The following is a 27,449-nucleotide window of genomic DNA, read 5'->3' as shown; positions in this document are numbered from 1 at the left end:
AACACGAGAACAAAAACAGGAGAGTGAGAAAGAAATGGTGAGGATTCTCCCCATGGCATCTTCATCTATCCATCTCGCCTCCTTTCGCCCTTCTCTCCGTTCTCTCAGAATCTCGGGTGCTGCTTGCATCGGTGCATCTCTCTCAACATATAATCCTTCTCGAAGGCTCGCTCTATTTCATCTCGGTAGCAGTAAGAGCTGTTGTTTTTTTATTTAAATAATTTTAATTAGTACTATTTGTTTTTGTTTCTCGAGCGATAGATCCCAGTGTCTGTTTCTGCAATCCCTGAAAAGTTCACGCTTGATTTGATATACTTTATTTCGATTCTGTGTTAGAAACTGAGGATACAATTTTATGCATCTTTAAATCTTGTTCGGAGCTTATAATATAGATGTAATTGGTAATGTCAGAGCTCGTAGGTTTCGTTTCAGTTATCTTTTTCCCTGATCGAATTTTTCCGAATGCTGCCACGGGTGTCTGTAGTTCTAATTCGTGGGTACATGTGGTGATGAATTATTGCAGTCTCGTGCGTCTTCTTCAATTAGTTATAATCTATATTTTATAGTTCCTTATCTTTTTTGTTCAGTTGTTCGGTAAAAGGGTTCCAATTCTCAATAGGAACTGTTAACAGGAGAGTGAGGGACATGATATTAATAGTGTTGGTATTGTGGTAGAGATTTCAGGCGTTTGGTTAGTTATTGGTAGTTGCGTCGTGGTTCTCTGGATGCCAACTATTTCTCGGCCTGGACGATTCATAGCAAGGCCCCTCTCTGAAGTCTGAATGGGTTATGACCAAAATTTCATATATTAGAAAAATATCGTACCCAAGGAAGAGATCTGGAAAGATAATGTCAACACTGTAAAAAATCTTAGCATAGACTGAAGGTTACAGACTTAATAGAGTATGTGGGGCAATTGGATTCAGCTCCACCTGCAACTGTGATTTCATCAGCACTATTTTCAACACTTATTCCATTTTAAGAGTTTGCATTAATAAGTCTAGGTTGGACGATAGAAATTATTTCCTTTGGGTTATATTTTGTAGAACTTTCATTGTTTTCCATCTGTTTATATGGATAGGAAACTTACATCATACTAGTGTCTTAATTGACGTATGGAGGTTGTTATTTTCTTTGGCTATAACATACTCTTTGTTCCTTCTTTGATTGGGAGGATGAATATCAAAAAGCGATAGTGCAAACAATTTCCATTATTTTTATTCCATAATTGGAATTTAATGTGGAATATTAGATATATAAGATAGTCTTCTAATGGCTTATGGTTGGGCTGTTGTTGTCCAGGTATTCCTCAGGGGCAGTTTTTTGGTATACAAGCACCTAAATTGTTAAGAGCAGAGGGGAGCAGCTTAGAGGCTGGCACAGCTGGAAATGTGGCACAGGCAAGCACTGTTGTCAGCCAGGAAAATATACTAGAGTGGGTCAAGAAGGACAAGCGGAGAATGCTTCATGTTGTTTATCGTGTTGGGGACTTGGACAGGACCATAAAGTATATCCCCATAGTAAAATAATGCTTTATTGTTTTTTTTTAATCAGAATTTGTGACTAAGCAAGGGGAATGGTTGTGCTTGAACCTAACTAATGAGTGGTGATTGCAGATTTTATACAGAGTGTCTAGGTATGAAGCTGTTGCGGAAACGTGACATACCTGAGGAAAGATACACGAATGCTTTTCTTGGATATGGGCCTGAGGATTCCCACTTTGTTGTTGAGCTCACCTACAGTAAGCCCACATTTGTTTTTTTAACATTTCCAACTGTACTTGCAAGCTAAGTTACTTAAGGACCTTAAGAAAACAATGCAATTAAAATTATTATTCTCTCATTTTTTTTTTTCCTTGGATGCATTCTGTCACATTAATTTACCCACTTATTTTTAACAATATTGGCAGATTATGGAGTGGACAAGTATGATATCGGAACTGCGTTTGGCCATTTTGGTATTGCGGTTGAGGATGTAAGTTTCTAATAATTGAAAATCAAATGCTATTTTAGGTTGGACACTTGATAATCTTCTATAGCATGGATGACTGCATTATAATCATTATAATTTCATACAGACTTTGATTCAGACAACTTCAATGTTGAAACGTTAACACATGGTATCAAAAAGGATTCTCTGAGTAGCTTTAATCCAAGATTATGACCATTTGTGAACATCTGTGATGCAGGTTGTTGACAAAACTGCAGGTAATGGGTTCAACTAATAGTACAATGGATGGAACATCTAGAATATTAAGTTTCAGATTGAACTCAAACTCAACTCCCTTTAGAAATTGAACTGAAACTAGAAATTAAACTTACTGAACCAAACAGAAATTCAGTTCCTAATCTGAATAGGACTTCACACAAAAATAACTAAATAAAGTAATGAAAGGAGGAGTCCCATGTGGAACCTACTGGCATTCTGGTACATAGGTCCACATATTTCTACACAACTATAATGCCCTTCAATCGGGGAAAAAAAAGGAGCTTGCTAAAATGAGTGAACTAGGTACACACTTTAAAGAACGAGTACTGTATGTTCTATAAATAGTAAATCTATGTTTACTATGAATGGTGAACTTGAAAATTACATAAAAATGATAAAAAAGAATGTGACAATATATGTAAAAAAATTAAAACTAACATTGGAATCATGATAATCCTGCTCCGATCTGTCCCGCTATTCATGCACTTGTCACATGTGCACAATGATGTATGGACACCTGAGAAATCCATAAGAGGGTTCCTACAGATTAAAGCTATAATGTTAAATTTGGAAAAACTTTTGCCATCGAAAAAATTAAGAGACTATCTCAATTTCAAACTGTAGATTTTCTCTGTTACTCGATACTTCACCACTAGCATTTCATATTATGGTAAATTTAGTACCAATGTACTAGACATGGTTTTGCTATCTACAACCTATGGCTAATGAAGTATTTTCTGAAACTTTTTGCACTAAAAAGCCTAAAAGACGTGGATATATGTTTGCTTTTTCTTGGCATAGGTTGCCAAGGTGGTGGACCTCATAAAGGCAAAAGGGGGGAAAGTGACAAGGGAACCTGGACCAGTTAAAGGTGGAAAAACAGTAATTGCTTTTATTGAAGATCCTGATGGTTATAAGTTTGAACTCTTGGAAAGAGGTCCTACTCCTGAGCCTTTGTGTCAAGTAATGCTTCGGGTGGGAGATCTTAACCGGGCCATAAATTTCTATGAGAAGGTGAAAATTCTTCTAGGAATCAGAAACTCTTTTGTTTGTTATAATTTAATTCCAGTTGCTAGTTTTGTGTTTCACTTTGTGGTTTGAATACAATATCTGGAGATCTGAATTCATGTTATTCTTCGCCCTCTGACTTTAAAGGCTTTCGGCATGGAACTTCTGCGCAAGCGAGATAATCCCGAGTACAAGGTCAGTTGACATCTCTTTTGATCAACAAATTGCACCTATTGCTATATCCTTTTATGTATGTACATATCATGCATTGAACATGTGCATCATTATGCATTAATATGTATAGCTGTATAGGTCTATTACTTGCACAATTTATGGGTGCTTTTTTTTGGATAGGTAGGCCCCAAGGAGGTTTGAACTCATGACCTCTTAATTGTGAGGTGTTGGACATTGCCAACTGAGCTACCCCCTTGGGGGTTAATTTATGGGTGCTTTGGTTTTAATGTTTTTAGGGTTATGCATGTGTTGGTCAGCAACCCAGACCAACCCTATCTGACCAAGTTGCATGCCTATTTTGTATGCTATGAAGCAACTAAGATTCATGTGAATCAGTTCGTGCCTGTATTGATGATTTTTTTTTTTGGGGTACTTCCAAGCAGAGTTTCGCGAAATCTTCCTTCTTTGCCTTCAATTACATCTGAAAACAACTTGTAAACTTTATTATGACCATCCCTCATTGGTTGTCCAGGGATCCCATTATCAAGAAGTGTATCCACGGCTTTGAACATTTTGCTCGTATGAATGTCTACATTACTGCACATCTACAACTTATAGTCTTGGAGGAAGAATTCTGAGACAGTAACCCAGGCATATAAGGATTATAGATTCAGTCATAACAGCAAACTGAAACACGGAGTTGCAAACAAATCCATAATCCACTGACGGCCTTGCCCTAAGGCTTATCTGAATGGGAGAATAGTATTGATGTAGGATAAAACCTGGAGGCTAAATTTTCCTACAAGGATAACATGCTAACCGAAGTAATGTAGAAGGGGTTCAATTAAGAACCACTCTACAGTAGGATTGTTAATAGTTGCAGCAGATCGTCAATAATGGAAGCAAATCAGATTTAGGAGGTAAACACCAAAATAGAGGGTAACAAATATTAGGCAAATCATGCTAACCTAATCAACGGTAAGAATGGGCTGTTGATTGAGTGGAGTAGGCAAAGAGGAGAATCTTTGCTGAAAGTTTGATTCAGTTCTGATGGACAGAAGTGGAGATATGAGTTGGGGATGAAAATAGAAGTTTGATGCTGTAGAACAATCCAGCCAATAGAATAGGCCAGAACTGGGATCGAGTGGGGTGGTTAGTGGTGTGGATCTATGCTCCAAAACCCAGCAGATTTTGTTAGAGGAATGTGGAGATATGCAGCCTTGAAGTTGCAGCAGGAACTGGGGACAGAACTGAATCCGCAAGATGTGAATAACGTCCTTATGTTGATCAGCAACAGCAGCAGCACTTCAATTGATGGTAATAGCAACAGCAGCCTTTGGAATTGATTGGAGATGATTGGAGCCTTGAAGGATCTTCACGGTAGTTGCAGTAATCACAATATAACAGCAACACAAAGGAATCGATTGGGATAAGAAGAGAAGATAGGAGAAGAAGGGAAAAGGATATGGAGATTCGGCTCTCACCAGCCAGGCTCCCTTCCCTTCATCCTCACAATGGGATAAGAAACTTTCTCAAAGCAATACTCAAGCATTCACTAAATCGTTGGTGGGGGGCCTCTGAGGGCATTACATATTTATGGGGGCAGCTATGCTTGCCTTACAAGCAAGAGAAAATTAGAAACTTGCAAGAAAAGGAAACAAACTAAAAATAGAAACTTCTAAATAAAAGTTAAACCTGCTTTCTAAATCTGAATTAGAAACTAAACTGGGCTAAGGTTGCTTAATAGACAACCGCAAAATATCTAAGAGAATAATTCTGAAAATAGAAACTAAACTAAACTCCTAAATCCCCATGCTTAAAGCACCATGTAATCTGATCTTGGGCCCCACAGAATCTTCTAACAATATTCTCACCAAGGCAAAACAAGGGGCTGTGACACTGTTTATGTGAACAGTAACGTGAAAAGTGTTTTGGCCTCTTTTTCTTCATATTTCGATCTACATCACTAAGGTAGGCACCAATCATTCCTAAGGAGTAAGGACTGTCTAGTTAAGTGGGGGCAGCAACATACATGATGCACATACATGAAGGGCGGGCAGCAATAACAGTGAGCAATGAACAATAGAAATCATAGGCTACATGTATTCAACTAAACAATGTTCAATTGGGTGCTATAGAGGTTAGAAATCAGGCAACACTTAGTCAAATACTAGCATGCATGAAGTTTCAAGAATCCTAAAATTGTAAGACTAAGCCTAGCAAGACTTTCAGCCAACGTTTATATCAAGACAGCAACACTGCCAATACAAAGAAACTATAGCATAAAATAGGCGAAAGAGAATTAAAGATCAGTGTAGAAGAAATAAATACCTCTCAGATTTGAGGGGCTGCAGTTAGTGAACAGCTTCCATAAAGTTATAATTCTGTCCATTAACCTCACTGTACAACAGAAAAATTAAAAGAACAAGACAGCAGTACCATGGGGTCTGGGGAAGAAGAAAACAACAAAATAAAAGGGAGGGGACAAATCTCGTGGGGAAAAAGGGAAAAGGGAGAACAGAGACAGAAGAAGTGAGGGAGAAGAAAAATTAGAAGAAGAGGGAGGAGTAGGGAGAACAGAAATCAAGAAAGAGATGAAAAAAAGAGAAATTGAGAGGGAGAGAGAGACTCACGGCTGAGAGAGAGAGCAGTTCCACTTTTCATTCATTGTCATTCTTCAATAATCTTACAACAGTGCCAAAATGGGCACTAAAAGAGGGAAAACAAAGGGGGAACCGTGGGAGTGGGGTGGTTACAAATGTAGTTACCACTACTAATAAAAAGAAAAGAAAATAAATACAAAGGGGAAATGCCAAGTCGTGGGGAAGGGGAAGTGGGGCAATTACAACATAAAAAAATAAATAAAGAAGAAGAAAAGAACACCTCTCCTCACATACATCAACACTGAAATAGAAATAAAAATAAACAGAAACAGAAATAATAATAAATAGAAATCAGATTTACTAGCTAATACTAAAGACTACTGCAAGTGGGGCCTACAGGCTGTGCGCTAGCACTACGGTAACCGCGGAACTCGTCGTCAATCCACATAGAAGCAGACAAGCAGTGGATGGCTGAGATCTCCGACGCCTCCTCTGGTATACCCTGAATCCTTGATCGGATGGTATGATGTCCTCATCAAGTATTACAGGACCGTGTCATACCAGATTTGCCGGGAACACTTGCTAACATGTTTATCATGTGTGGAGTATTGTTCCTGGTTTTAAACTGTGCCAATCTGCATAGCGCCACTGATCTGCATCATTTTGTGGAACAGACCAATTATTCCAAACATGTTCCTACCAGTTTTTGCCAAGAATCAATCCTGGAACATTGATGCCAAACATGTTCTTGTTCAGAACATTCCTGGAACAGCATGGCATAGCACACATTCCTGGAACAGGAACAATGTGCCATTATCCAGACAGGGCCTTTAGTGGTTGCTATGCTTTTATATCTTGTTTCCCTTGAGCTTCTTTTTTCAAGCAATGTTGTTGGAGCCATCCTTTGAAATTATACTATTATCTAGAATTTTGTGTATTTCTACTGTGTTGATATTTATTGTGGTCATATTGCAGTATACGATAGCCATGATGGGCTATGGTCCAGAAGATAAAAGTGTAGTGCTGGAGTTGACGTACAATTATGGGGTCACTGAATATGACAAAGGAAATGCCTATGCACAGGTGAGAACTCTTATTTTACAATTAAAAAAATACATACAAATGGGCGTACCCACTACCCAGTGCACGAGGCTCCCGCCACTGCGGGGTCTGGCGAGGGTCATAATGTACGCAGCCTTACCCCTGCTTCGTGGAGAGGCTGTTTCTTGAGTCGAACCCATGACCACTAGGTCGCAATGGAGCAACCTTACCGTTGCGCTGAGGTCCACTCCCTTGGACCCTTACACTTAAAAATACATAAAACAATATAAATTAAAGGAAAAGTTATTTTTCTTCCTTTATTGGGTTGGCTAAAGGAAACTAATCCCTTGTATTTACCAGATAGCAATAGGCACAGATGATGTTTATAAGACTGCAGAAGCAATTAAACTGGGTGGTGGGAAGATCACCCGCGAGCCTGGGCCTTTACCGGGTATCAACACCAAGATTACTGCTTGCTTGGATCCTGATGGTTGGAAATCGGTATGACTTCTGATTGCTCAATTATATTAGCTTGTGCCTCTAGACATCTTTGTCTTTTGACACTGAAATTTTCATAGAGGTTGCTATTGATGATTTTGTTGGCCTATCTTTGGCAATTGCAACTGGATATTAGATCTTATAGGTGTCAGTTTAAGGTGCCGATGCTTCCTACTAACTCTTGGCTCAAGGTTATAAATTCATCAAAAAATGGCAGAATGCTGCCTGGGTCAGGCTCAACATGGACTCGGTTAATCCAATTGAATCTCCGTTGGGCTAAGAGGCCCGAGACTGGTTTTCCAACGGCAGTTGGTTTCTGCCAAGAAAAAACTCCACCAACTAATACAAGGTTTGTACTTGGTAAATGGAGCATTGGCAACCTGACCGATATATTTCTTATTTGCGTCTTACCATGGCATGTGTTGATAGATTGTCTAGCTTATAGTTATCAATATTTTTTTCCTTTTCTGCAAAAGTTTAGGTATTGATGGTATAGGTCCTGATGCTGATTCAATGAGATCAGCTTGTGGTGGGTAGGAGAAAGTGGATCAACAAGAATAATGAGAGGAGAGAAAACCCCAAATCACGGGGGAAAGAGGAGAGAGACAAGAGAGAACACAGGGGAAGAGAGAGGAGAGAGGGAATATAGGAGGCAACAACCTCACTAACCAAAGATAAACTAATTCATTACATTAATCAAAACAATGAGGGTTTAGCCTTTACAGTGTATTTATAGAAGTTAAAAAAAAAGGACTGTTTAATTTAAACTAAAACACCAGTGTCCTAAACACACTCAACTATTCTTGTAATAACTAAAAACAAACTCTTATCTAGTCTGGAAATTAAATCACTACTTTCCGGCCAACTATATTAGAATAACAAAGAAAAGATAAAGACCAAAACAGAAAGGGAATGTTACGTGTCATGTTAATGGTTAAGTGTTGTTGTAGGTATTGTTAGCATGCTTGCATGCACAGTTGTAGAAGAGTCAGAGTTGAGTTGGTAAGTGGAGTAGTTATGTAAGAGAGGGAGTTATTTAAGGAGTAGCTATTATCTGTAAATGGAGGAGTGTGAATAGGGGAATGTTGTGAGAAGTTATCCGTGGTTCAGTTAATTACTCAACCCATTGTTGGTTGCGGGTTACGTAAACCCGCTATTGGGTGAGTTTTCTAATTGTTATTTTAAGTAAGGAACTACTCTATCGGGGGTAAGAAGTTAAAACTCGATAAACAAGTTTATACGACCAATGCTCTCTTTCTCTCCCATCTCTCTTATTCTAACATATGTACCAGGTACGTATTAAATGGTATCAGAAGGCATGACTCTACCACATCAATCCTGTGGTTCATGTTTCGTTACTAAAAAAATAGCAGGCGGGCGACATCACTCTAAAAGCTCTTCCAAGTGTCCTAGGAGATAGGGAAATCTTGCACCCACAACCCCAAGCCGTCTTAGAGCACCAAAGGCATTAAGGATGGACGCAGGTTCTAATCCACTGGCACCCCGCGGAAGCAACTTGGGAGAATCTCCCGGACATGATGCATCAATTTCCCGAGCTACGGCTTGAGGACAAGCCTGATTCTTAGGAGGGAGGAGTTGTTACGTGCATGTTTCTTATCGGGTATAGTTAATTGTAGAAGTGGTGAAGTGGTGCGGTTAGTAAGTTATTGAGTCAATATGGTCAGTCTTGGAGAGTTATGGATGTGTTTTGAGTGGTTAGATTGGTTGTGTAAGTTGCATAATACGTGTAAGTGTTTGTGGTGAGTTATAACTAAGAAGAGAGGAGTAGTGGTGTAATGGCTGCAATCTTAGCGGCCAATTTATTAGTAAAATAAAGAGAGGAAACTTATCCGGAAAAATCAAAACTTATCTCTCTAGATGTTATCTTGAGAAGAGGATCGGCGACCTCCTAATTACGCCATGACACCAGGCTTCATCTGTAAAGCCAACCCTATCTATTCCCTATTTTATCTCTTATCTTCTATTTTTCCCCCTATTTTTTCTCCAGTGTATCCGTGCACGTAACATCTGGTATCAGAGCTCAGGGATGAGACGAGGTCAAGGCTTTCTCTTAAAGCCTACTATCTTTTCTATTTTCCCTTGCCAATGGTTAACGATGCAGTCTTAGTACCACATCCTCAAGCGGTTTCTCGATGAACGAGTGCATAAAAATATAAGAAAGAGATCCTAATCCATTGGAGTGGCCTCTCTCCGGCAGATGCTACTTGGGAAGTGCTTGAAGACATCCAACGGCAATTTTCAGATTTTTTGGACTTGAGGAGAAGTCCCATTTTAAGGGGACAGGAATGTTAAGTGTCATGTTAATGGTTAAGTGTTGCTGTAGGTACTGTTAGCATGCTTGCATGCACAGTTGTAGAAGAGTCTGAGTTGAGTTGGTAAGTGGAGTAGTTATTTAAGAGGGAGATATAAGGGGTAGTTATTATCTGTAAGTGGAGGAGTGTGAATAGGGGAGTGTTGTGAGAAGTTATCGGTGGTTCCGTTAATTACTCAACCCATTGTTGGTTGCGGGTTATGTAAAACCACTATTTGGTGAGTTTTGTAATTGTTATTTAAAGTAAAGAACTATTCTATCAGGGGTAAGAAGTTTAAACTCGATAAACAAGTTGTTGTTTGAGGAGGTCACCTCTATACGACCAATGCTCTCTCTCTCTCTCTCCCATCTCTCTTATTGTAAAATATGTACCAGGTACGTATCAGGGAACTTCCTATATGCGTGGGGAAGGTTCCTAATCACTCAACAACTTACTAAACCTATCGTAACAACTGAATAATAAATAAAAGAAAGAAAATAAAGTCCTAAATCATCCCATGATTAGACTGGATAAGGTAAGTTCATTGAACCCGGTCACCCCATCGATGGACTCATGGACCCAGATTTTGAACCAAAAATTTCAGATCTGGACTAAACCAGTCCTGTATTATTCCCTCCATAGTTATCAAGGCGTCGCCATGGCGTCCAGGCTCCTTGGTTGCCTTGGATGCCTAGGCGGGCGCCTTGCCGCCATGGTGGTGTCGCCTTGATTTTTGGCCCTCTAAAACGCCATGGTTGCCTTCCCGCTTTGATAACAATGATTCCCTCCTTGTTAGAAAGAACTTGTCCTCGAGTTCTGTAGCAAGGGAGGATCAACACCACCCGATCGGCATCCACAATTATTGCTTTTGATGGGGTAATGATCCTGTGCATCTCACGATCAACCATCATGATCTCTTGACGAACAATGAGAAACAATATCCCTTCAATTGGAATCTGATCACAGGGCTTCACATAAGCAATCAGACCGTCGATCAATTCCTCAGCTTCAATCTTGATCCGTCTGTTTACTTCATCTTGATCGTCACTTTCATTGTCCACCTTTTCTACCACCTCTGATCCATCCTTTGAAGGTTTTATCAAGCTCAACACTCCATCACAAAAGCGGTCAGTATTATCAACAGTATTTCGACCTATCCTGAAATCAAGGGGAGATCACGAAATCCTATTCACAAACTTTCTTAGAGTGTATGGGTTTCATCAATAATCGAACGACATGAATCATCAACCTCTATGATGTAGCTTCAGCTTCAGCTCTAATACCAAGTTGATGTAGATTTTATCAGATCTGTTTACTTCATCTTGATCATCACTTTCATTGTCTACCTTTTCTACCACCTCCGATCCATCCTATGAAGCTTCTCTCATGCTCGGCACTTCAATACAGAAGCGGTCAGTATTATCAACAACCTTTCGACAACCTATCCTGAGATCAAGGGGAGATCACGAAATCCCATTCGCAAACAGCAAGCTACCTTGACCATATTCCGAAGTGAAAAAGAATCTAAAGATTAAACGGTATAGGAGCGGACTGCTCTACAATCAACCACGACAGGGATCCTCAAAGGCTTGAAGTGCTACGGACGGGACAAAATCTAAAAGAATAAGCATCATCAAAACGATCCGAATCTTGGTAATATGGTAAATGCCTGGGACCAAGTTACTATTCTTTCTTTTTCTGCTCGCTCATAGTTTGAAATGGAATCATCCCTGGGCCTTTGGTTGGAACCAATAACAAACTGAAAAAAACACTTCTGCCTTTCTTGGAGTGTATGGATTTCATCAATAATCGAACAGCGTGAATCATCAACCTCCATGATGTAGCTTCAAGTTCGACTCTAATACCAAGTTGATGCAGATTCAATCAGTTCTGCCTGTGGTGGGTAAGAGAAAGTGATGCAGTATCACTTTGCTGGTTGGACCAGCATGATAGGATTTGGAGACCCAAACCCAAACAGAACCGGTCCAATGGATTTTGGTCCAACAAAGGTTGGAATTAGTTATTTAGTTGGTTATTTATTTAAGTCTTTTATTTTTTTTGGGTTGACTATTTAGGAGTTAGATAGAGTTAAGAGTTAGGAGTTTGCAAGTTATTTTAGTTTCATAGTCTAACTAGGAGTCTTGTTATTTCTTTCTTTAAATACTTGCATGTAACCCGACAATGGGGATAGTGAATTGAATAGAAGTTTGTTGAGTTTACTCTCTGAGAGTGTGTGATTGTGTGATCTCTTTCCCCTTCCCTTGCAACTATTCTCTTCTCCTATCCGGCCCTCCACCAATTTGGTATTAGAGTCGAAGGATCTCATCTTCCTCCTTCCCTTATGATCCCTCTCCCCATTCTGTTCTTTCTCCTTCCTTTTCTTTTCGCTGTGGTTGTGATCGAACAACACCAGCAGCAATCCCCACCTTCCCTTCGTTCCAAAAAGAAATAAAAAATCATTCCTGCCATTACCACAGCATCCTTCCCCTCACTTCCGATCCCCACAACAACACTGTGCTATTCACCATCCCACCTCCTCCCTTGATTTCCACACACAAAAAAAAAATCTCGACTCTGTTGAAACTGAGGAGTTGAACAAAAACCAGATTCAACCATTCCTTTGATTCCAGCGGTAAAACTACCCATCCATTCTCTAGAAAGAAACCAACCCACCGCCCTACTGAACCAGCCCCACCCCTCGATTCCACAGCCAGCCAAACCGCTTGCATCGTACCAAAAAAAAAAGGAGATAGAAGGAAAGAAGAGAGAGCGAGAGACAAAGAGGAAATTTTTTTTCCAGAGGTCATCAATCACGTACCTGGTCCATCCTCGCATCGCATCTCAGTTCCCTGCAGTTCTCCTTGTCAAACTCCAAGTCCAAAGCCCAAGTCCCAGTCGAACTCCCTCAACCACTGTAGAAGTCGAACTCTTTCAGCGCCATTCTTGAAGTCGAACTCTTCTAGCGCCATTCTTGCCTCCAGAGGTCGAATACGACCCAAACTCCATCAGCCAGAGATAAGTACCCTTTTACAAATCCCATTATTCCCTGTATTACCCCTGCTTAATGCTTTGTTTTCCTTATACTAGCTTTTCTTTTTATTTCCTAACTGCCCCTCTCTCTTATATTCCTTTTGTCATTAGTTTTTCTTTTTATTCCTAGTGAGTCATTATCCTTTAATTTTTATTACCCATCATACCCTTTCTCTAGTCTTACCATAGTAACCTTCCATTACTTATAATTACAATTCTGCCATCATCTTATAAATTTCTACTTAATTATTGTTTTGCCATTATCCTTTGAGTGTGCTCTTGCTTATCAATCATGATAGCCAATAGTGAGATTATCCAACAGCTTAATTCATACAAAGGTATTTTTTTGGTAGAATTCATACAAAGGTGAAACTGGTACAAAATTTGACACCCTCACTGGACATGTTGATATCCTTACCGCAACTGTCAATTCCATTCAGACAATGATGGAATCTATGCAAGCTTCTATTGACCGACTGGTGGCTTCAGATAAAGGAAAGAGTCCCATGCTATCTGGGGATTCTTCCAACTCAGTCCCATAGGACCCCTCTCATGATGCACCGTCACTCCCACCACCACCACCACCTTATGGAGTTGGTCGATATGATGATTATGAAGCTGAAAGAGCAGCAAAACTGGATGTTATTGATTTTTATGGGGATAATAATCTAGAACAGTACTTCGATTGGATACACAGTTTGGAGACCTTTTTCAGATGGTACGGTTTGACCGAGTCTAGGAAAGTGTTATTTGCAGAGGCTAAACTAAAAGGCACAGCTTGAGTTTGGTGAATCAAGCAACAACAACAGAATCGGACCCGAGGCATTGGTTTAGTTATTATTTGGGCTGAAATGCATGCAGTCCTAAACAAAAGATTCTTACCTACCGACTACAAGCAGTGCATGCACCTTAGGTTTGCGCAGTTGAAACAGGAAAACCTAATAGTTGAGGAATTTGTTGCCAGATTCTATTATTACGCAACTCGATCTGATTTTGAGTGGGATGAAGTTAGTGGCACAATTCTGCAATGGGTTGCACCCTTAGATCAGTTCTGCACTCGCATCCAGTTGACTGCCTACAATTGAGGATGTTGTACATGTTGCATATCAGGTAGAAGAAAGTTTGAAACGACCATACAATCGAAGGAAATTTCCAGATACTTTTTCTAGGGGTAACAATTAAAATCAGCAACACTCTTCCCCCCAAGAAAAGTCATTCAACAAACCACAAGCTACTGGTTCATCTATGGCTTCTTCACGGATTAATCGACCATATTCTCCACCTTGGCGTGATTTTGACAGGGCATCTTCACGACCTACTTGACCATATTCTCCGCCTTGGCCTGGCTTCGACAACTCGTCTGTGATGCCAAAGGCGACCATTCAGTATTTTACATGCAAAGGATACAGACATGTCACTACTCAGTTTATTCCAACCGTTTGGTGGCTTATATTGATAAGGATTCTTTTATCCCTTACATTCGGATGCCAAGATCCAAAAGGCTGCCAAAAATACCTATTCTCAGGTTGGCAATGATGCCCAGGTGTATGAGCTACGCAAGAAGATCCATGAAACCAAACAAAAAGAGATGACACTTTCCCAGTACTATTCCGAGTTGAAAAGTATGTGGCAGGAATTAGATTATCATGATGACTTCTCTGCTACTTGTTTCACTGATGCCACAAACTTCAAGAAACGAGAAGACAAGCTCCGAATTTATGATTTCTTGGCTGACCTCAACATATAGTTTGATCAAATTCGGGCTCACGTTTTAAATCGTGATCCCTCTCCTACACTGGAGCAGGCATATTTCATGGTTCAATCAGAGGATAGTCGTCATGCTGCTATGTTGCAACCTGTTTCCTAGGATCGATTTGCACTTTTTCTGGTTCAGGATCTTCATCTCGTCGTTATAGTGATCGTCCCATTTCAGATAGGGAAACGGTGAAATGTGCTCTGTGGGAAGGAGCGCCATACCAAGGATTTTTGTTGGAAGCTTTATGGTCGTCCTGCAAATGGCCGTGGTTCAGGATCAGCTCTGGCACATCATACCGAGACCTCTGACACTACAGGGGCTTCTCTATCTCAGGAGGAGTTGCTGACTCTTCGTCGTCTGATGACCAAGATCAATACATCTCCTTCACCCTCTGCAACCTCAGCTGTCTCCCTACCAGGGACCTCTGACCCAAACTTGTCTCATTCAGGGATTTCTGTCGGTGGTCATTGTGCCTCTATTGAATCTGTTCCTTAGATTATCGACTCAGGGGCCACTGACCATATGACTGGTTCTTCCCATAAAGTTTTTGAGTACTTTCCTGGCTCTAGTAAGGGGCAAGTTCGAGTAGCTGATGGTTCTCTTCCCTCCATCTTTGGGAAGGAATCTATTAAGTGCTCTCCTTCATTATCTTTATCTAATGTGTTTCATGTTCCAACTTTTTCTACTAATCTTCTTCCAATTAGTAATATTACTTGAGACTTGAACTGTAAAGTAACCTTTTTTGCTTCCCATTGTCTTTTTCGCATAGTTCGAGAACTTGCCGAGTTTCTCGGTTTTTGGAAAAGCCGAGACAAGACTACCTGCGAGTCTCAAAAGTGCAATATCTCGGCGAGATCTCGGATCTCGGTTTCGACCCATTATTTTAACCCACCTACCACTTAAATACCTTACCTAACTGGACAAAACTTGACATATCTTGGCGAGATCTCGGATCTCGGGTTGACCCAAAGTTGAGGCTTCGAGTTGGAAAAAAAAAATGCACCAACTCGGCGAGATCTCGACTCGTCTCGGTTTTTCCAAGAGCCGAGTTGGTACCAAGACCCGAGTTTTAGTACCTTGCTTTTTCGAGACTTGGCGACAGGGCCAACGATTGGCAGTGGTAAAGTGGCTGGTGGCTTGTACCTGCTAGATAATAGTTTCCCACCTTCTTCAGCTTTGACTGCTCAAGCTTCACCTAGTTCCTCTATAGTTGTTTTATTTTAGTTATATCAGTGGCATCATCGTTTGGGCCACCCCTCTCTTAGGACTATAGCAAAGTTTTTTCATGTTTATTTAAACAATATAATCCGAATGGTTTCTTTTGTGGTGCTTGTATTTTTGCCAAGCAAACACGGTCGGTTTATTCTCCATATGATAATAGAAGCTCCGAACCTTTTACTTTAATTCACTCGCATGTGTGGGGCCCTGTCCAGTGTGTTTCAATTTCTAGGTAACGGTGGTTGTCACTTTTATTGACTGCCATATTCGAGTTGGGTTTATTTGTTACATCAGAAGAGTGAGGTTTTTCGCTGCTTCAATTTATTCACTTGACACCATGGTCAAAATTCTTCATACCGATAATGGCAAGGAATATGTGGATGGTTCATTCCAGTTATACCTGGTTGATTATGGCATTGTGCATCAGACGAGCTGTGTTGACACTCCGGCTCCGAATAGGGCCGCTGAATGGAAGAATCGCCATCTGTTGGAGGTGGCTCAGTCTGTCATGTTTGAAATGCACGTCCCCTTGCCCAATATTGGAGTGAGGCTATCCTTACAACTGCATATCTCATTAATCGAATGCCTTCCCGTGTTCTAGAGTCTCACTGTCCCATAAAGCTGCTCCTTGGTTCCTCCTCCTTTATTGTTCCTCCCAAGTTGTTTGGATGTGTGTGTTTTGCCCGCAATCACCACCAACATGGGAAATTCGATCTCTGTGGTCTCCAGTGTATTTTTTTTCTTGGCTATTCCATGGAAAAAGAACTCGGTCGAAACCGACCGAAACCACCGAGATATCTCGATTTTGCAAGAAAACGAGACGAAACTTAGAGGGAGTTTAAAAAGTTCTAGGTTTCGGTTGGTTTCGACTGGTTTTGGTCAAAACCAGTTGAACCAAACCAAACCAAAGTGTAAATATCACATGTTTCGATCAAACTTGTGATATCTCGCAAGTTTCGATCAAGACAGTGGAGAAGTAGCAGGTTTCGACATAGGAGTGGGAATTTGGCCTCCAAGTGTGGATTTCTTCGCATATTTTCTTCGTTTGGTGCATATACAAACTATATCAGCCGACTTCTACCAGCGTGTGAACCTCTCTTCTCAAAGGTAATAGTATTTTTGTCCCAAAAATTAAAATTTTTGTACAAAACTGTTTTTGTACGCACTTCTAACAGTACGTCGGATCAGCATCATATGCTAGATATGGACCGTATGGTGGTGGATATGCTGGTGGACCATCCTTTGAGAGCACCGGTTCATTTGGATATGGGAGTGGTCATGATATATCTGCTGCTACATATGGATATGGGGATGGGTCAGGTGTTGGGTCATCCTTTGTCAACAGTCTCTTTGGGTATCCATCCCAGCCATGTGTGTCGGCTCCAACTTCTTACAGTCATGCTGAGCCCTTCCCTAGGTTTGGATATCTTATACAAGTTTATGATGGGGCTTATAGATGGGCAGTTATGGACTATCAGAACAATTGGGCCCAAAGCATGTCATGGGATACATATGTAGTACATTCAAAGGAATGACTCCAAAATATTCAGTGGTACGCTGCTTGTGGATTGGACCCACTAAGAAACTCCGCATGGAATTAAGCAAGTGTTGACTGTTGAGCAATTTTGCTTTTATTTGGATGACATGTATTATTTAGTGTTCTTGTACTTTAACTTCATGTGAACTAAGTATTTGTAATACTAGATTTAGTGTATCCTTCAGCGTACACTAGTAAACTTGGGTCAATAACCACAAGTACCATATTGAGTTTTTTTTTTTTTTGGGGTGAAATAGTTCATGCATTGTGTTTAGATTGTCAAAAATAGGCTGTACTAAAAAAATCAGACCTAAATGGTTAGCCTCGAAACCATAGTCTCGAGTTGGTTGGGAAAAAGTTCCAGGTTTTGACCTGGTTTCGGTAGGTTTCGCTTAGGCTATTCACCCACGCAGAAGGGATACAATGCTATCATCCCCCATCTTGTCGCATGTTTGTTAACATGGATGTGGTCTTTAACAAACTGAAGCGTATTTTTCACCCTGTGCACCTCTTTAGGGGGAGTAATCTCTACACGAAGATGTGCTTCTGGTTGCCCCAATGAAAAGTCCAATGGAAACAATGGAGATGGAGGGTCCCTTGCCCATTGAGGAAGACAATACTATTCAAGAGAACAAAGTGCTTACTCAGGAGGAGCCTAGGGAACCCACGGTTTCTGCTCAGGAGAAGCCTAGTCTGTTGAAGGCTTTTGTTCGCTCTCGCTTTTGACATCGACAGAAGCAAGTAGATGCTACCATTACTACTGCGCCAAGCCAATTGTTACCTCCTGATCCAAGTCCTCCTACTTCATCTCTACCTAGTGAGTCTTCTCTTCCCACAACTCCTGCTAAAGATCCTACACTTAACTTGCCTATTGCTGTTCACAACCCCTAGAGGACTTGCACCCAACACCCCATTTCTAATATGGTCTCATATGATTCTCTTTCACCTTCGTTTCGTGCCTTTGTTTCGTCCTTGTCTTCTATTTCTATTCCTTAACACTGGCAGAAAGCTATAGCTGATTCACAATGGAATGCTGCTATGGTAGAAGAGATGAGGGCACTTAGAAGAATGACACGTGGGACTTGGTATCTCTTCCTCCAGGAAAAAGACCTGTGGGCTGCAAGTGGGTGTTCATTGTTAACCAAAAGATGGATGGGATGGTGGACAAATACAAAGCAAGGCTGGTTGTCAAGGGTTTTACACAAACATATGATATTGACTACCAGGATACATTTGCACCGATTGCCAAAATGAACACCATTCATGTGATTCTCTCCTGTGCGGTCTACTTGGGCTTGGAACTACAACAACTTGATGTGAAAAATGCATTTCTCCACGGAGAACTCGAAGAGGAGGTATGAGTGGATGTCCCTCCTGGTTCTCTAGCCAGGGAACCCAAGGCAAGGTGTGTAAATTGAAGCAAGCCTTGTATGGTTTGAAACAATCTCCTCGAGCATGGTTTGGTCGTTTCCATAAAGCAATGGTGTCTATTGGTTATAAGCAGAGTAACACTGATCATACTCTGTTCATTAAGAAGTCCGTAGAACTCATCACGGTCCTCATTGTATATGTTGATGACATCGTGGTTACAGGAAGTGATGTTGCAGAAATTGCTCGTTTGAAGACTTTTTTGGGCACAAAGTTTGAGATTAAAGACCTAGGGACATTGCGTTACTTCTTGGGATTGAAGTTGATCGGTCAACTCAAGGTATCTTCCTTTCTCAACGGAAGTATACTCTTGACCTGTTATCTGACACAGGGATGCTGGGCTGCAAACCAACAGATACACCACTCAAGGCAAATTCCGATCTTAAAAGTAATGATGGAGAACCGGTTGACAAAGGAAGCTATCAGATATTGGTTGGGAGATTGATCCATCTCTCTCACACCAAGCTAGATATTGCATTTGCTATCACTTAGTTAGTCAATATATGCATGATCCCCATTCCATGTACTTGGAGGCTGTGTATCGAATTTTGAGGTACATCAAATTGGCTCCTGGCAAAGGTGTTCTTTTTTCTCCTCATGACCACCTACGTATTGATGCCTTCTGTGACGCTTATTGGACTGGTTGTCCTGACGATAGAAGATCTACCTCAGGGTATTGTACTCTTGTTGGTGGCAATCTAGTCACCTGGTGAAGCAAGAAACAGGCAGTAGTTGCTAGATCAAGTGTAGAAGCTAAGTTTAGGGCTATGCCCCATGGTATTTGTGAACTCCTGAGGCTCTAGGGTCTTCTCCAGGATCTTTGTGTTCCAGTTCAACTGCCGATGCAGCTATACTGCGACAGCAAATCAGTCATCAGCATCACTTATGATCTGTTGCAACATGAACGGACGAAGCATGTTGAGATTAATTGTCACTTTATCAAGGAGAAGCTAAAACAAGGAATTATTAGTGTTCCAATTGTCAAGTCTGAGGAGCAATTAGCGGATGTGTTTACTAAGGGTCTTAGTGGCAAGATTTTTCATCCAATCATGTGCAAGTTGGGCATGTGTGACATTAGAGGTGTCAACCGGTCGGGCTTGATCGGGCCACACCAATTCTAACACCTGCACCGTGACCGCCCATTTATGGAGTCGGGCCTGCATATGGCAGGCATGAACATGTTTAGTATCGGTCGGTTGGTTGCCGGCTTTTAATCTGGCTAGCATTATTCAGGCTAGCCGTTCCATAAACGGGCTGTTGCAACTTCTGAATTTGATCCCTTCAGAAGATTTCTCACCTGATCATGCATGTTATACTGTAATTTATTAAAACAGCATTTGAATTTGATCTTTTAAGTGAATTTCACACCAGATCCCTGATACTGGGCTCAAGATGAAAGCAAATTGAAGATTCAACAAAAAAATTTGTAAGGGATGACAAGAGATGCCAGTCCGGTTGCAGGGGGTTACAAGCTCTTGACAAAACCTCGATTGTCGCTCAAAGCATGTTTTATTTCCTTCAATCTGTAGTGTATAAACAAAGAAAACAAATCAAATACACTAATTAAAGATGAAAAATAGTAAAGAATGTGGAAGGAAGGGAGAGGAGCAGGGAGAGGAAGACTGACCAGTTAAATTGGAGGCCGAGAGCAAAGCCGCAAAGGTTCACTTTGCCTGAGAAATAGGAGGAGCCAGGATTCAGTAGGAAGTATTGTGGAGCAGCAATTGCAGCAGCAGCGGCGCCATCTAGGGTTCAACTGAGGACGAATGGAAGCATGGAGACGAAGAGGACAGAGTGAAAATGAGAATATTAAAGGGACCTAGTGCGTTTTTAGGGTGGGTATTGTTGGGTTTAGGTAAGCAAATTGGGGTATTTTTGGGAGAATACATATAATCTAAGGGGTAATTAGGTACATATAGGTTCATAATGTGCACGGATAGCTGAACATTGAAGACATCTGTAATGGGACCAGATTAAAGATGGAAGACAGGCTGTAGAGGGAGCAGCTTTTCAGTTAAAATGTGAATTATGTGACGTTGTGGGAACGTGGGATAAGACTAATGGAGTATTTTACATTCGTTAAATTATTAAATTTAACATATAATATATTATATTACTAATCATTTTAACATTCGGTCAGGTCGGTTGGGCAACCATCGGGCTCCCTCTTTGCACTGGGAACGACCGAATATAGGGTGTTTTGGTCGAAACCTGTTGAAACTGGTCGAAACCAGTGACTTTAAAATCCACCCACATCTTGTCTTAGTTTCTTGCGAAACCGAGATATCTCGGTGGTTTCAACTGAGTTCTCTTTCCATGGGTGAAAGATCCCACTGAATCAAATTTGGTCCATGAATCTAAGAAATAGTGAGAATTCCTAATCTCTCAATTCGAAGATCCAGGATTTGAGTTAATGTCCTTTCATTGATTCCTCCTAAAGATTTCATTCAATTGGAATTTGGTTATTCACAATGTACGATAAGCATCCATGGCTGAATGGTTAAAGTGCCCAACTCACCTACAAAATGGTGTGTCACTGTTGAAGAAATCGTGTTGCAGCTCTGGTGTGGCATTGTGAATAGGGCTGTGTGCACTTCTTGCTTTAAATTTACTGAACTTTCGGATTGGCTTGTAGTTGTAGGCAGGCTGATTAGGGTTGCTAAAATTTGGGTTTAGGTTATTGATGCAGATAAGTCACCTAAAGGGCTTATTTTATTGGAAATAAACCTTGGGTTGGGTTATGTAGGTATTGGGCCTTTGATCCCATGGGTTTTCTTTGTAATGACCCACTTTAATGGGCCTAAAATATGGGTAGAAAGTAGGAAAACGGGATTTACTTTATTTGTTTAGTTGGAGTCCTGTTTTGAGTCAGTTTATCTTACCTTATTAGTTAAGGATTGGGTTAGGCCTTTCCTTTTTAATGTTTGAGTCTGTTTTTGGATCTTCTATATAAATTTGTAAGGGGCTACAGACTTGTACACGAATTTGATTAATGAGATTGAGAAAAAAAAAAAAAAAACATAGCTTTGTGCTTTGCTTTGTGAGAGAGTATGGTGAGATGCCATTGGTGAGAGACCTGAGTCTAGAAAAGACTACCCTATCTTTTTCATTTTCTTTTTTCTTTTTTTTTTTTTTCTTTTTTTTTTAAAATTTTGTTGGTCTGAAATTTCTTGTAAATCTGATAACCGATCGAAGTATTTACTGTTGATGGACCTGAAGTTTGTGATCCTCTTGTGGACTGGTTATCACTTGTGACTGGTCTCCATTAGTTATCTTATTACCTAGGGCTGGATTAAGGTTGATCGAGCAACCCAACACAAATCTACCCGGATTGCAGACCAGGCAAATATATTACTGAAATAATAATGGGAGGGGTTTTCATTCACTTCTTTCAATCCCCTGCTCCTTAATTTTTTTGGTTTGCTTGTTTGTTGCTATGAAGAGAGAACTTCAGCTTGGTATGGAAACGATATTTGATTTCCTTAGAATTGAACCTTGTGAGCACCAGTTGAGGCAAACTAGTATGGAGTGGGATGATTGACACGTTACTTGTGACTGTTGGACCTAGTTGTCTCTATCTGTAAAATGTCCTTTGATTCTTTTGACCTGCCAGCTGTTTTCCCTACTTCAATGTACCAAGACATCTTCTCCCCGAGGCGACTTATTTCGGCCAGCTACTTTCCCTTCTTCGAAGTACCAAGACATTTTCTCCATGAGGCAATTGTGCTGGACTTACTTCTCTGCAAGGAATCCTGGTCAAAAGAATCTGCTCAGATTGTTTATACGGAAATGGATTTCTGATATTTATAGGCTCTTTCTGCGACATCTAGGGCTTATTTTGGTCGTTCTGACCATTGGATTGATTGGGTATTCTTTGTATAGGCCATACGTCAAATTTGGTGGTCCATCTCAATGTATGGTCCACCATGTTTAGGAATATTTCTTCTTTAGTCATATAAAATTGAGTGCTAATCTTCCATCAATTTTTGAAACTGTTGTTTTGAGATGTGGTCAAGTCCAATTGGCTGATATTGACACATCAGTAGAGCATAACATGGAGGTGTACCCAAAGCTTGAGTGCCTTCAAATTGCTACATGGCAGATATAACAGACATTGCCGAATCGGAATGGCTTCCATGAATGTTGGTGTCAGAAACCTTCCCCTATTATATTTAGCATTTATCTGGCCTGCATATTCTTTTAAGACGCTATCTTCTTGTGGTTGGAGTTGTTTCTTCTTATGTAATTTGCTTTCGTTCCATCATCTGGTGTCATTGTTCTTCTTTCTGTGGCAGGTTTTTGTTGACAATATTGATTTTCTCAAGGAATTGGAATGACCTTGGAAACATTGTGATGAATGACGTAGCTATTTTCAACTGGATCGATTTAAATCTTCATTGTGCTTGATAGTTTCATCCCAGTTCACCACATGAGAATGCACCACTGCCATTTTGTAGATAAAAAATCATTTGCCTATTGTACAAACAGTTGTAATAAGCACCTCCCAAGCAATTGACCTACAGCAGTTTAGGAAGTTTGAGATATGTACGTTTTAATTTGTTTGTGCAATAGAAAATTTAGTCTTCCATCCCCTTATGACTTCTGCTATATCATGTCATGTTGGTGCGGCAATGCAGCATTTGACGGATTCCATCTGTCCACATCTTTTTATCGCCTTTGCTTCTGCACTCAAACTCTATTACCCTGTCATCCGTTTGGATCCCAAAGTAAGCCTTTTGCCCGCTACAATCCTCCCCTTCTCTCTGGGGCCATGCCGGGGTATCGCAGTATACATCAAAAACCACACCTGGAAACACAGCATGGATTTGAGATCAGATAAAGAGCACAAGGTATTAATGGGTAGTTGTGATTTATTGTCTCTGCTTACACTTTTTCTTTTTTGTGAATGCACCAGCTATATGTTTGCTTTTCATTTTGGCTACCACCTGCAGTTCCTTATCACAGATTGAAGATTCAATCAGACAAGATTTTTTTTGGCGACTTCCCTCTAATGATAGGGAGACAGACTTTTAAGCTATGCTTTTATGGGTGTGGTCAAAGGGTTTTTTACCTGCCAGCTTGAGTTCACATAGAAAGAGACTTGCTTCCAGTGAAGAGCTCCTGTTAACAGCAATCAGGTACACGTTACAAAAACAGAATTAGCAGCAGAAGGTATTTCTTTAAGCGATTTTGACTTGGTAATATTGAATTGGGTTGGGTTGTTTGTATTGGTAATGGGGACTGGAGACACCACCCTTCACTGCATTTGTGCTGAGCACAACTGGTTATTATACCTTTCCGAGTACGCTTGAGAAGCTCTCCGCCTTCTGAAACAAAGCGCAGCGCTGGCGAGACATCTGTTTCTTTGCCTTCAACTATTTGCTCGTCCGCAAGGGCAAAGGGTGACGCCCACAGCTCTTTATGCTGTCTTGCACGGAGAGTAGCAGCTCCTCGTAAGGCTGCAATATGCATTACGAATGGAATTACTAAAACTGAATTAAGATTAAAGGGTTCTTGCTGGATGAGATGTTTGGTGGGTCATTTTGGAAGTTAAAAGAAAGGACTAGTGGTGGCTTTGGGGACGTGGGGTACCAGTTGCTGCTCCAGCTGTTAAAGTCATGATATCACCGGCGGTCCTGACATTAACGGCCGAGTCAATAACTTCTAGTATCTGATCACGATCAGCTCCCATTTCCTCAGCAATCTCAACGCAGTGAGAAGCCACCAATGCTGCTGCTGATGCCATGGCAGTAGATGTCTTGGAAGATGAGCTCTGTAAATTAGGAAAGGCTGTGGTGTCCGATGGTGACATCGCTTGGGAGGCTATGAGGGCGGCAATAGCAGCGGCGACCCCGGCCACCGACACGGCTGCATGGAGCTGGGCATTGTGGCTTCGCAGCTCCTGCTTCTTCTTCTCTTTCTGATCTTTCAACCACCTCCCCATCGTCTTCCCTCTCACCGTGTTCTTACAGAGCTGATGATGAAGTTACAGAAAAAACACAGCCCATCAGCGGCAGTTAATTCAAGTGACTAGTAATCTTATTCTGACGAGGGTGGCCACTGGGAGTAACTACCAACGCTGAGGGAAATGAGATTATCGACAATACCCCATTTTTGTGCAATTGTTGATTGGATAGTAAATCTGAATCGAGTGATTGATGAAGTAGAAACAGTTCCTGCGCACAATTCAAATCACAACTATTACAAACATATGAAGCTAATCCTCAAATCTCATGCGGAATAAGGAAAAAGAATCAAAAAATCATATTTTGGTCATTTGACCTCCAAAATTAGAAATGGCCAAAACATCTGATGCTTCTCCACTCACTTTGGAAGTGCTATCGTATTCATTCCACAGCAGGGTCTGGATCTGCTCTGGAATCGGTGTGTGTATTTTTAACCAGTGTCCCAACAAGGATTGGTCCGATCTCAAGTTTGGGATCGGCCTATGTTGATTCTGATCTGGATCAACCTGAATCGGCTTGGACGACCATGTTTTAAAAACCATCTGATCATACCATTCTATATTTGTATGATCTCTAAGGTGGCACCTACTAATATTGCTCTTTATTGTCTCAATGTACGACATATGACATGTAATGGGCACCCAGACCTAAGCACACCAGCACCAAACCTGAGAGGATGACACTTCTATAACTAGACTCTTTTTTTTTGGGTGTGCAACTTCTTGTCACCAAAGTGGTGAACTAAGAAGTTAGTAACATTTTTTTTATCACCTAGTTTTTATTCTCAAAAGTTATTTAATGTAGGAATAAAATAGTGCTTTTTAAAAAATAATAATAATAAATTTTTAGTTCACCACTTTGGTTACAATAAGATTTTCTCTTTTTTTCTTTCATAAAATCTGACATATTTTTTTGGTAAATAATCCACAACTAGACTTATCAAAGCAGTATTTGTGCACAAAGAACTACAATATTGCCAAACACTAGGGGATATAATTCTAGTAGTCTACTGTAGAACTTTTAAATGACAATACACAACTCATATATAATAGGTATAAATATAAATGTACTAGCCATAATTTTTTCAAATGTTAATTTTGAAAATTTTAACACAGAACTGTCATTTTTTTGTCCCTTAAGAATCCATTTGTTTCCAAGTAAAAAAGGAAAAATAAAAAATTTCGAACAAAATCTTAAATTTATTTATATAGATTTTGTGTGCAAAATTTTCTTTTAGGCCTCATTGGCTTTCATGTAAAAAGTTCATTTGGAAAATTTTACAAGTGAAATTTTAAATGTTGAAAAGTTTTTCAATACTTGCTTGTAAGTGATAAAATATGATGTAAAATGTCATTGTAAGAATTTTCAATTCTTCTTTGACATTTATTATACATGATAAATTTATCTAAAATAATTACATAAAATACAGTTAGAACAAAATTTGAGTTATGCAACCCAACCATATAGTCATGACTTGTGAGAACGATACATGGATGGGTCCTATAGAAATATAGGCTAGATATATGATCTATCTAAGGCAACAAAGGGTGCCCTCAAGATATTGAAAATTTTAAGAGGAAGATTTAATGATTAAATTGCCCATTTTATCCAAACAAATTGTGTTATCCTCCATAAAAAAAGTTTTGGACTATTTTATGCCAAAACAAATGGAGTCTTAAGTGACATTCACTTGGAAACAAATGAGCTTTTTTAGGGATAAAAAGAAATTAGACTGAGTGGTCACGGATTCGAGTCTGGAAACAGCCTCTCTGCGACAACAAGGGTAAGGCTACGTCCATTATGACCCTCCCCAGACCCCGCAGTGGCGGGAGCATCGTGCATTGGATACGCCCTTTTTTTTAATATGTTTTTGCATTAATTCATTCAGATAACCACAATTTTAGGGAGAGAGAGAGACCTTTGCATCATCACTTTCTCTTGGAGAAACTGGCGGGCTAACCTCAGACGGCTGAGGAACTGGTTGTTCAATGACCTGCGTAGAGCATAAAATACACAACCATAGTCACTGGTCAGCCTTTTATATTTCTTGACAATAAGTTTGATTTTAAGGATCACAATGAGCTGATCGATCCCATGAATCAAAACAGAGTCATGATCATATAAATGTTATAGAAAGACCAAAATCAATTCTCTAGTACTGCCCTTTAACTATATTAATTTGCTCAATACTCAGCAAGAAAATTATAATCTCACAAATTAAGTTGGACCCAATAATCTTAACTTTGTTGAAAATGGATCTTACAGAATTCCTCAGTACTGTTGAGTTGTTGTTGTGCACCACTGCATGAAGGGAAGGCAAAGGAGCCGCAGCACCCATCACATAAGATTGAAGAGGTGTGTTTGCAAGTGCTTTAGAGAGTTCCATAGCAGAGAGACTCCATGACCTGGAAAGAAACTCCATGGGCTCCGTAGGAGTTTCAGGAGGGACACAACATATGACTGGAAGCCAACTTGCTGGCCCATCTTCATCTATGTTCTCCAACTTACTTGACTGGCACTTGGGGTGACAAGCACTTGAATCCATAGAAGATTCAACCAGGCATGACAGCTAATTAAGTGTTTGAACAAAACACCTTCACCAACAATTTATAGATGGATATCAAGAGACACCTACCGGTAAACACAGCTATTTTAAGTATAGAAGTCTTT

The 27,449-nt window shown here is 40.3% G+C and overlaps 2 protein-coding genes across 3 annotated transcripts; one reads left to right on the top strand and one right to left on the bottom strand.

The window, feature by feature from the left end:
* Positions 1 to 23,408, top strand: LOC122656051 (probable lactoylglutathione lyase, chloroplastic). The gene is made up of 9 exons (XM_043850484.1): positions 1 to 191; positions 1,303 to 1,507; positions 1,617 to 1,741; positions 1,910 to 1,974; positions 3,010 to 3,222; positions 3,364 to 3,411; positions 6,969 to 7,076; positions 7,395 to 7,535; positions 23,109 to 23,408. The coding sequence occupies exons 1-9, from the start codon at positions 35 to 37 to the stop codon at positions 23,148 to 23,150; spliced, it is 1,104 nt and encodes a 367-aa protein (XP_043706419.1). The 5' UTR covers positions 1 to 34; the 3' UTR covers positions 23,151 to 23,408.
* On the bottom strand, positions 23,094 to 27,298 carry LOC122656050 (VAN3-binding protein). Of its 2 annotated transcripts, XM_043850482.1 has the most exons (8): positions 27,079 to 27,298; positions 26,698 to 26,772; positions 24,921 to 24,989; positions 24,406 to 24,787; positions 24,108 to 24,272; positions 23,885 to 23,934; positions 23,702 to 23,759; positions 23,094 to 23,620 (listed from the first exon to the last, which is right to left on the bottom strand). In XM_043850482.1, the coding sequence occupies exons 1-8, from the start codon at positions 27,199 to 27,201 to the stop codon at positions 23,424 to 23,426; spliced, it is 1,119 nt and encodes a 372-aa protein (XP_043706417.1). In that variant the 5' UTR covers positions 27,202 to 27,298; the 3' UTR covers positions 23,094 to 23,423. The 2 variants fall into 2 exon arrangements, with proteins under 2 accessions (XP_043706417.1, XP_043706418.1); XM_043850483.1 differs by lacking the exons at positions 23,094 to 23,620; positions 23,702 to 23,759 and having other exon boundaries at positions 23,832 to 23,934; positions 27,043 to 27,298.
* Between the last annotated feature and the right edge of the window lie 151 nt (positions 27,299 to 27,449).

Source organism: Telopea speciosissima, chromosome 3 (assembly GCF_018873765.1).
Source record: "Telopea speciosissima isolate NSW1024214 ecotype Mountain lineage chromosome 3, Tspe_v1, whole genome shotgun sequence".
Taxonomy (NCBI): domain Eukaryota; kingdom Viridiplantae; phylum Streptophyta; class Magnoliopsida; order Proteales; family Proteaceae; genus Telopea; species Telopea speciosissima.
This window is presented reverse-complemented; position numbering and strand designations above follow the sequence as displayed.